This window comes from Brassica napus, chromosome C6 (genome assembly GCF_020379485.1).
Source record: "Brassica napus cultivar Da-Ae chromosome C6, Da-Ae, whole genome shotgun sequence".
In the NCBI taxonomy this organism is placed as follows: Eukaryota; Viridiplantae; Streptophyta; class Magnoliopsida; order Brassicales; family Brassicaceae; genus Brassica; species Brassica napus.
In genome coordinates this window covers 15646990-15658133 of record NC_063449.1, presented here as the reverse complement: position 1 = coordinate 15658133, position 11144 = coordinate 15646990, and the positions used below count along the sequence as shown (strand labels likewise).

General features: G+C 35.7%; 1 protein-coding gene and 1 pseudogene across 1 annotated transcript; both read left to right on the top strand.

The window, feature by feature from the left end:
- The first annotated feature begins 784 nt into the window (after window positions 1–784).
- Window positions 785–4592, top strand: LOC106430597 (annotated as a pseudogene).
- Window positions 4593–7581: 2989 nt separating this feature from the next.
- On the top strand, window positions 7582–10020 carry BNAC06G08880D (protein MANNAN SYNTHESIS-RELATED 2). Its single transcript, XM_013871392.3, has 6 exons — window positions 7582–7930; window positions 8198–8351; window positions 8443–8513; window positions 8601–8686; window positions 8769–9336; window positions 9421–10020. Exons 1-6 carry the CDS (start codon window positions 7829–7831, stop codon window positions 9697–9699), a joined length of 1260 nt encoding a protein of 419 aa, XP_013726846.1. The 5' UTR covers window positions 7582–7828; the 3' UTR covers window positions 9700–10020.
- The last annotated feature ends 1124 nt before the right edge of the window (window positions 10021–11144 follow it).

Genomic DNA, 11144 nt, shown 5'->3' with positions numbered 1-11144 from the left:
ATTGAAAAGATAAATGTGGGGTTTAAAGTATCTATAGAGAAAGATAGGCGTATTGGCCACATACATATATACAGAAACGCCATCTGATATAAACCAGTGAAATAGATGGGTCTTGTGAAGGAAAAGAAACCGTGAGATATGGTACATGATCACGAGGTCTAAAGGTGTTCATGTTTCCTACTAACAGCATTCGATCATAGCTTGTTACACAAGGATACTCACAGAGACCATGGAACAGATTATAAGGAGATAAACTCCTATGTGGTGGATGCTGCTACACAATTTCAAAATTGACAAAGGTCTGGTCATAAGAAAGAAATTAGATTGACATATAATGATGTAGTAAGCAGCATATGGATCACTGGATAAAGAACAACATTGTTCCTAAGTTGTTCATGGACTGAAACAAAGCAGCTGCATATATATTATATAAAGGAATTGTATAAGGACAATCCAATTCAGTTCACATTTACAAAAGAAATTCGAAATTTCCTTGCGTTTAAACTATACTAAACCTAAAAGAGGTTAGTAGACTGATACATGTTATCTATTAAATCTGTAACACTAGCATGGACCGACTAGATTGTAGTACATGCTAGTAGAAACGAAAGATCAGCCATCAGGTTGCAATCCGACATCAGATCCCTTAAGTAAGGATCCGGTATAGCAGAACAGTTTGCTGCTGCTGTATAAGGCATCTACTTCCACAAGACTCTGTCATGAGGCTGAGAGGAGATGTTTAATCTATTCTTCTCAATCGGATACAAATGTGTTCTAGTCCATAAGCTCGTGTAGTCGAGGTCCATGGCCTAATAATATATATTCATTGTGTGATATGATCTACAGCAACATAGGTCATGAGACGACATCAATATAAGGATAGGACTGCAATGAAAAACGAACATGGCATTGCTTAAGGCAATAGAGATCGATGACCACATGTGAGATTCATGAGTGTATTTGGCCACAGTGCCATAGTTAGATAAGATTTTAAAATTCATTACAACAATGATCATTGATCAAGTCATGATCTTGGACACTCATGAGACAAGTTATGAACATGTATAAAAGAAGTCTATGACTCAACATGGATCGATCAGATTAGTGCATAGTCGATGGTAGTATAGAGAAAACTCATACAGTCTGTTACCTATCAATCAGCATTTTAACATCGTCATAGGCGGCTAATAGCCAAAGAGAGTATCCGTGAGGATGTTTTGGTCGAGGACCATAGTCCTACATGTCTGACCAAAGTATAGAGTGGTCGACAGCAAAGGTTCACTTCTTGACCATATACACACGATGTCAGAAGACATGAGAAAAGACCGGAAAGATCAAAATGGTCCAACTACGGTTCAATAATAAACTTGGCCGATTTGATTACTCCCTTCCTGCACGTCCAGGAAAGATCACGCATCAGATGCGTAGACTAAAGAACCTACACTGAGGTTCACATCAGGGGGAGCAGTACGTGTTGTACTTTTTTTACTTCATCATGGTTTTGTCCCACTGGGTTTTCCTGATAAGGTTTTAATGAGGCAACATTAAGCGTATTACAATCCCTGAATGGTTATGGCATCCAAGGGGGATGGTTATGGCATCCAAGGGGGAGCGTTATAAATCAATTGATGGATGTCCATAACCGGCCCGGTCCATAACCGGACGGCCATGACCTTAGGAGAGAGAGAGAAAGACGGCTTATGATTTGGAGAAAAAGAAACTCTATTTCTTTTTTCTTGTAATTGTTATCTTTCCATTATTATGTATTAGTAGTTTTCCTAATCCTTGTTGGTTTAGGTTTTTGGATACTTTCTTTTTCTATGATTTGTAATCCTTATATAAAGGAACCCATGTTATGATTAATAAAACACATAACTATTCAGTATTCAATCTTCTAATTATAACAAATGGGATACAAATTTTAGTTTTTTTGCTTAGAGTTCATTTTATCATTTAGTTACAAATGTACACGTCTACCTTTTACCATAGTTTCTTAGAGATTAAGCTAAGACTGAGCTAAACCTAAGCTTTGCTGGCTTGTTTTTCTTGATTGGTTAATTGAAATCTAAACTGAAGAAAACAACAGCTCATTTACTTCCTCACGAAATTACTGAAATTTAATAATTTTCCAGTGTAAGGAATTTCGTGTATAAGTCTCCGTTGTTATTTTGTAGTTTTTTTTGGCTTTAAGCACATAAATGCGACAAAGAGAAGACAATTTCATTTGACTTTTTAGGCCAAAGTTGATCAGATGATCAAACTGTAGAAACTAAGAATAAACGGTTGAAGCAATAGATAAAGATGGTTGAGCTGACTGTAACAAATAAAACAAGACTTAGATTTTGCTTTAAGTTAATGATTAAAAAAATGTCAACAAGTCTTTTAAAATAAGACCAAATCTTTGATGTTGTGGCTTATCGGAATAACACTGGTAATTGCTTGGTTTGGTGGGGTTTGGTAAGACATTTGGTTTATCTACCAGAAGATTGTTATAAATCCATGTGAAGTTGTTGAATCATGTTAGTGAGTTAAGTAACAAACAAACAATGAGCCTTGAGAGACTTAAAGCAATGAGAAGTTTATTGAAGAGTGAGATGGAGAAATCAGAGACATTCTCATTGGTTCTTGAAAAGATAGGAACCAAGCTTGAAGAGATCAACACCAATTTGTTGTCTTTAGAAGCTGATGTTAAAGTAGAGAGATGGAGATCTTCTCCTTTCTCTGATCATATCCGTCACACCATTGCACCTATCTCAGCTGTTCTGAGAGTTTTTGTCACGGTTCAAGAACTCGAGAGATCTCTTCTGTCATGTAAGGATGTTCTTGGTTATGTTTCGGATGTTAAACGTCTTGAAGAAGCGTTAAAGCTTCTGTCGAGTAGCTGTGTTCTTGCTCTTGACTGGCTTAAAGACACAATCCAGTTCCTGTCCGAACACGGAATGCCTGAAGATCACCCTTGTGGTTTGCGGTTCAAGACTTCGATAAAGCTTCTAGAGGAGCTGCAAATGACCGAGGCTCGTGCTTATCTCAGAGGAGGTAGTCTCTACATAGCATTGGAGAATCTTGAAACAGAGTTCGAGAGGATACTCGAAGATGAGGAGGTTTTGTCTGAATCCAACATGAGAAAGTTGAAGACAATCATCAAGAGATTAGATGCTCACTGTGTACCTTCTTACATCAAGATCCGCACAAGGGTCATCCAGAAACGGTTTGAGAATGGGTATCTACACAAAACAATCACAGAAGATGACAATGTGCAGGACACTGAAGGAGATATAGATCAATGGAGACTTGACATGGAGAAAGCTCTGAAAGAGATCTACGAGTTTGAGAGTAAGCTCTGCTATGAAGTGTTTGAAGACGTTGGAGAAGAACATGATGTTCCATTGCGTTGCTTTGGAGCAATAGCTTCAAACTCAGGACTCCTTCAGCTCCTCAGGTTCGGTTCAAGAATCAGCAAATGCAAGAAAAGTCCACCAAAGCTACTAAAGCTCTTAGATTGTTTCTCAACAATGGACAACATTCGAACCGAGTTTAACCGGCTGTTTAAAGGGGAGCTATGCTCAGACATACGCAGAGAAACACGGGAGCTGATTAGTAATCTCGTTAATGGTGTCTGCGAGATCTTCTGGGAGTTACCTTGTCAGGTGGAGCTTCAAAGACCGAACAACCCTCCTCTTGATGGTGGTGTCCCTAAGCTTGTGAGTGTTGTGACTGAGTACTGCAACAAGCTGCTTGGAGACAAGAACAAGCCGGTCTTGTCCAAGATTCTTGAGATAGATTTGGGGTGGAAGAAGGAAAAGTACCAAGAAGAGATTCTCATAGGTCACATCTACAACATACTTAGAGAGATTGCTTTGAACTTGGATGCTTGGTCGAGTTCCAACAAAGAAACAGCTCTTTCTTACATCTTTATGATGAACAACCACAGCCACTTCTGTGGCTTGAGGGACACTCATCTCGGGAAAATGATGGGAGAGTCTTGGCTGAACGCACATGAGCAGTACAGAGACTATTACGCAGCGTTATATGTCAAAGAAAGCTGGGGAAAGCTATTGTCTCTACTCACCATCAAATCTCAACCTGCGAGAAGAAAGCGAGCCCGTGAGTCCATTAAACGAACGTTACAAGACTTTGCTAATGGCTTTGATGAGATATACACAAAGCAATCAGATTGGGTTGTGGAGGATGAAAGACTGAGATGGAAGATATGTCAAGCCATGGTAAGACGGTTGTGCCGAGGTACAAGAGTTACCTGCAGAGTTACATAATGCTTCTTGTTGAAGAAGATCCTATGAGACCTGGTAACGACTTGAGTTATACTCCAAAGGGTTTGGAGATGAAGCTGAAGACAATGTTTCAGAGCAAAGAAGAGACAGAGAAGACATACAAGTGTTCTCATTTTGTGAACAAAGTGATGGATTTGGAAGTTACTCAGAATTCTCACTTGACATTTGAAGCTATATGATGATACTTACATAAGAGTATTTGGTGAAAACAGATTAGCTTTACTTGAATAGGTGTGTACTGTATATGCATGTGACATACAAAAGGTCTACACTTGGCTAATTTAAATGCGCATTTCAAATTTATCTTTAGCTTTTATTTTTCTGAGAAAAAATTTCCTTACAAGTTTAATTTCTTCTATTATTTTTCTAAGAAAAGACGTCCATTTCAAGCTTATTCTTTAGGGCACATGAGACATGATTAATGTGATAATTTGGTGGAATAAACGGTACAGTCATTTCAGATTAGAAAAGGAAAATAGTAAAGACTTTGAACACGTCGCACTAGGTGTAGGTACATTTATCCGAAACCAAACCGTACCGAACCAAAATAACCGAAATTAAAATCAAACTGTTCATAAATATCTAGACAAATCCTATATTTCTGACATAAAAAATCGAAATCGAACCGAAATCCAAATAGTACATAAACTTTTAAGATGTTGGTTATATACTTAAAAATATCAATTATATTTAGTTTCTAAATAACCAAATATTCTAAAAATACTGTCTATAAACTTAATTACCCAAATATTTTCTTGATCTGAAAATATTTATAATTAAACGAATTACTCAAAATTTTATATGAATAACCCAAATTGTCCAATATTTAACTTGAAAAAACCAAATTATCCAACGTTTTTATTCATATTATCTAAATTACCCAAAAACTAGAACCAAATTAGATCTGGAAATATTTGGTTATCTAGCCGATTTCTAACTTTGCTCCGACCGAACCAAAACTGAAATAGCCGAAAACCAAACTGAATTTTGCAAATAACCGAACAGTTCATAAATCTCTAGAACTATCAAACCAAAAAAACATATCCAAACCAAAACCGAACTTGAAAACCGAACACTGAGACCTACGTCGCACGTTTGTAGATTTTTTTTAGTTCGAACGTATCTTATTTATATCAAAAAATACAAAACCAATTTACTATATGTCAAAAGACAAATTAAATATATCCAACTTAGAATTCACATTTTTGCAGACTTTATGCATTACATATATATTATTGGTATGTAATAAATGCCATAGCATGACATAAATATTTACGCAGCATCCCTATATATTAAAATAAAAGCATTTGTAATAATTGTGTTCATACACGTATTGACATTTATCAGCCTCACAATCATTTCAATTTTACAATACTTATGTGTCAGCTTTACAGTCATTTAGCAATTAATGTGTTCACATACTAATTTTTTTAACTATATCATAAACAATTTAATGTGTTCACACATTAATTTGTTTAGTCAGATCATTTATAGTTTTCTTATTTTTAACATTTGTATTAGTGAATTAAAGTTCTATCCGGGCAAGTACTGAATAATACCATTGTTGAAATAAATAAATTACAAAATCATTAAGATTCACATCAATTAAAATGCTGGAATAATTTTATTTTTAGAAATTAAAAGTTTCGTATTTTGTCGAACTTGGCCATGGTTGAGGTTTATGCATACAAAAACAACAAATAATGGTGATTGGTTATGAATTAAGGAAATTGATGTGAAAAACGCCACACACAAAGTTTGATCTTTAGTTTATTCAAGTATTATTTTTCTTTACAGAGTTTTCATATCAAAAATTAGAAACATAATCAAATTGTTTAAAAAAAAATCAGAAATCAGAAAAGTTTTAAAAGAAAAGAAAAACTCAGGAAATCGATTGAAAACATAATTCATGTACCGTGTGAAGAGATCACATTATTTTCGACGCAACTCTAACCCATTTCACTCGATTGTATCGTGTTTTTATTATATTTACCAAGAATTTATTATACGAAAGTACATGTTATTGGTATAGATTACGTCAATTTTAGAACATGCCAACAATATTGACACGACGCCCAGTCATTTTTATTGGTATTCTTAAAGTATTTCCCAATAACTTTGTACGTAAAATAAACCCATCATATTTGTTTTACATTTATTTATGTTTCTTTATATTAGTAGAAGAAAGTAAGTTTGAGTAAAATATTTGGATCCAAAAAAACTAAACGGAACTTGATTTTAAAATAATACTAAACACAAACTAAAACTGGCTAAGTACTCAAATGAGTCTAAAAGTTTAATATCCGAATAACCAGACCCGAATCTTATCCAAATTGAAATATTTTGGATACCGAAAATATCTAAAACAAAATTATATACTTAAATATATCAATAATTTTAAATTTTATATCTATTAGATATTCAATCGTATGAAAATATCTAAAATAACAAAACATGTTCAAACACTGAAATATATATATTTTTCTCTATCTAAATATTTAAACTGAACTATTTTTATGTAAATTTAAGTATTTAGTCTTACATTACTCAAAATTTTATGTTTTATATTATTTTTATTTTTAGATTTTGAGGATTAAGTATATTTGGATTTTTGTTAAAAACATAATTAAAATGGATATCCGAACTCGAACCCAAACCGAACCTGCAATGATTCGAGCCAAACTCAAACAAAAATTTTTAAATATTTGAATCATATTTAAATTTCTAACTCCAAAATACGAAATCCGAATAGATCAACTGAATCCGAATAGATATCTGAATGCACATACCTTAAAAAGCTATATGACAAATTTCTTATTACAATGTAAAATAAATAATCTAATCAATTATTTCGCTACGCGCATGGCGCAGATGACTACCTACTAAAATTATTATTGCTTAATAGTAATACATACAGTGAGTCACTTGTCAATTTTGTACATACCAACAATGAAAGATTCTATTAGTAAATTGAGAAATATACAATAGTATTCAATGATTCATTATATATATATATATATATATTATTTAAAAGTTTATTTACTATTTTTGAATTATATATTTTAAATGATCTATATAACAGAAAAAGACTTCTGCAGATTTTCTTTGTTATCAACACCAACACTTGGTAAGTAACAGTTAGACATAAAAACATAGGTGCTTTGTTTGCAATTTGGGAATGTAATGGAACAAACCCGGATCAATCAAAATCAAAAGTCGGTACGTATCCGGTTTAATCAAAATCAACTAGTTGAGAGTTAACTACCAGAATTCACGGCGAGAGTGTCGGTGGCTGGTGCTACAGCGTCAGTCACACTGACAATTAACACCCAAAGAATTATATAAAAACAAAGTATCTTTTTGACAAAATCATCAAAAGAAACTCGCAGATTCGTGAAGTCCTTGTCTCTTTTTCTTTCTTCTTTTGCATTTTCCTAACCATTCCACTAGTTCTCCTCAATTTCCGTGAAACCCTTCAAAACCCATTTCGAAAGAGAGAGAGAGAGAGAGAGTGTAAGAAGAAGGAGAAGAAGAAGAAAATGGGCGTGGATTTGAGACAAATTGTGGCTGGAATCCTCACCATCACCATGTTTGTCATGCTCGGACAAATGCTTCACAGAGACTACTTTGATGCTGTTCAGGTACTTAAAACCCACCATGTCCCTGTTAGTGACTGAGCACAATTCAAGTGGGGTTCTGATCGAATTGTTTTTTGTCTGTAATTTGTGGATGACAGATCTTGTTTAGGGTTTATTAAAAACCCAATTTCATATCGTTTTGTATCGAATGTGGATCATAAAGACTCAGACTTTGTAGAGAATGATTGTGAAAGCTTCAAGCTTTTTGTCTTTTTCAATAGCTAAAAACTCCAAATGCTTCTCTTCTTTGCGTGTTTGTGGTTTTAACAGGAAAAAGTTGAAGGAGATGCACATGATATTGAGTTCCATGGATCAAAAGTAGCTGTTGTGGAAGATGGACTTGTTAGAGTAAGTGAAGGGATTAAAGGACCTTGGATGCGGGATAGCCATGAGCTTAAACCTTGTTGGTCAATCTCTTCATCTGGTATTTGTTTTCTTCCTCAGATCAGTTCTGCTTTTTAAGTCTTCTCTACTATTTTTGAAATTGGTTTGCTTCAATGTTTCTGGTGTTGTAGATGAAGCAGTATCGTCAAAGGGTTATGTTACATTCTCCTTAACTAATGGCCCTGAATACCATATCTCTCAGGTACTCTTCATCTTGACTATAAAGAGATGTTCTCTTCTTTCCTCTCTAATATCTTTTGTTGTTTTTAACTTTTATCTTCTTGTTTAGATTACTGATGCTGTGATGGTGGCGAAGCATCTTGGAGCAACTCTTGTGCTTCCTGACATAAGAGGAAGCAAACCTGGTGATGAAATGTTAGTGTTTTCTTTGTGTCTTCACAAAAGTTTTTGATGTTTCTCCGTGAGGTTTATGAACAAGTTTTAATTGCTTGACCAGGAACTTTGAAGACATCTATGATGTAGATAAATTCGTTAAAAGCCTGGAAAGCGTTGTCAAGGTTGTGAAGAAACTGCCAAGCCACGTATCTCTAAGAGACATCGCCATCGTTAAGATCCCCACTCGAGTTGCAGAAGACTACATCAAGGAGCATATTGATCCCATCTTCAAATCAAAAGGGAACATTAGAGTCACGACCTACTTCCCTTCCGTGAATCTGAGGAAGTCTTCGCTGGATGGCGAGACAGATCCTGTTTCTTGTTTGGCAATGTTTGGCTCCTTGGAGTTGCAGCCAGGAGTGAGTGACTTGGTGGAGTCGATGATTCAGCGGCTGAAGAAATCAGGTGGCCGTTTCGTAGCCATAGACTTGAGACTTGAGGTACTTGAGAAGAAGAATTGCCGTGAAACAGGTGCGGTGGGGTCCAAAACCTGTTACAACGCACAAGAGATCGCGTTGTTCTTGAGGAAGCTTGGGTTTGAGAGTGATACAACTATATACCTGACTCAGCCTAGATGGGAGAGCAGACTCAATATACTTAAGGACATTTTCCCCAAAACTTTTACTAAGGTGTGTGTGAGATCAGATCATTTCATTCTTTTAGTCTCTGAAGTTCTTGATTACCTTTTTGCTGATGTTGATTGTGGGTGGCAGGAGGTGATAATGCCAGCAAGCAAGAAATCGAAGTATCTTGAGTTGGAAAACTCAGAGTATGAGAATGTTATTGACTTCTACATAAGTTCGAGGAGTGATGTGTTTGTGCCAGCCATTCCTGGTCTGTTTTACGCAAATACGGTTGGAAAAAGGATAGCGTTAGGGAAGCCTCAAGTTCTTGTTCCTGCGGATATCTCAGGAACGTCTGGTCTTTCTACTGATTGCATCTCTCCCTATATCTCAAAGAAGAACCACTTGGCGTATTCATGCTTTTGCTGAACTTCTCTATGAAGGGAAACAACGAGTGATCTTGAAAGTACACGAAAGGGTATAGCTCATCAAAGTGTAAGCCAACTAGTTACCAGGGGATTTTTCAGGTTGTTTATTGACAAAGTTTAGCTCTATACCGGTTCCAATTTTAGTTAAAAGTATTATTATCATTGGGGTTGTCTTGTTTAGGGAAGAAAAACTTCTGTAAGTTATATTCCAGTCTTTTGGTAACTACGGAGGATACGACCAGACATAACAACTGTACTAGAACAATGCAATGTATGATCTATCTGAGATATAAGCATCAAAGATAAAGATATTTACTATTTAGACACACAATATGAAGATGAGATTTTGCAAGAACGTAAATTAAGATGAGCCAGGAGAGATGAAATGTTGAGATTACTGAATCTCTAATGGACATCTCGACCACTGAGTCTCTTGTGTTGTCTCTCCCCAGTTCTTCAGCGAGCACGAGCCATCTCCAAAGCCAGACACTCGTTGAGTTCCATAACAAGCTGGCTCATGTTTGGTTTTCTTCTAGCTGCAAGGTCACTGTTGGGATCAACAATCTCTACAGCATCGCCTTTCGCAATTTTTAGGTCGACCCACCGGGAAATGTGAGGGATTTTAGTAAAACCCACACTCTTCCCAAAAGCGATGGTCCATTGGAACCGGCTTACCAGCGGTCTAGTTGGTGGTTCAGAAGTCACTGGTCCAATATTCTTTCCGCTCTAGGAGACTAACGGAACTACTAGCCTAAGCTGATCCGAGCGCCGAACTCCACTTGGGACCAGTAACTCGACCTCACCTAACCAGTACCGGGCAAATCTGGACAATATCCCATCACCTTGTTGTCTCCACTCGGATCACAAGCTTGCGTTACTAAACTCGACATTAAGTACTTGTGCACTAAACTTATATATACATGACGTAAAAACTTGTTTTGTCCGATGTGAGACTTTGATTTTTGTAATAAATTAGACTTAAATTAAAGGGCAAATCTCCAAAATAGCATTTTTCTAAGTTTATATTACAAAATAGCACTCAAAAGCTAAAATGACTAAAATAACATTTTATTTTTTGAAAATTTAAATTTTTTTTTATTTTTCAAAATTTGAAATCTTATCCCAAAACCCCACTCCCTAACTCTAAACCTTAAACTCTAAACCCTAAACCCTAAATACTAAATCCTAAACCCCACCCCTTAACTCTAAACCCTAAACCCTAAACCCCACTCCTAAACTCGAAACCCTACACCCTAAACTCTAAACCCTAAACCTTAAATCCTAAATCCTAAACCCCACTCCTTAACTCTAAACTCTAATGTCTAAATTAATTTACCATTGGAATATAAGTGTATATTTATCTCTTTTGATAAAACATTAAGTGTTATTGGTCATTTTTATTTTTAGAGGCTATATTTGTGACGAAAACTTTTTTAGTGATATCCT

Excerpts from the sequence above, each read along its gene's own strand:
- BNAC06G08880D (XM_013871392.3), top strand. The coding sequence starts at position 7,829 with ATGGGCGTGGATTTGAGACAAATTGTGGCTGGAATCCTCACCATCACC. Across the intron at positions 8,514-8,600 it reads CTGAATACCATATCTCTCAG|ATTACTGATGCTGTGATGGT; the intron begins GTACTCTTCATC and ends CTTCTTGTTTAG. Across the intron at positions 8,687-8,768 it reads AGCAAACCTGGTGATGAAAT|GAACTTTGAAGACATCTATG; the intron begins GTTAGTGTTTTC and ends TTGCTTGACCAG.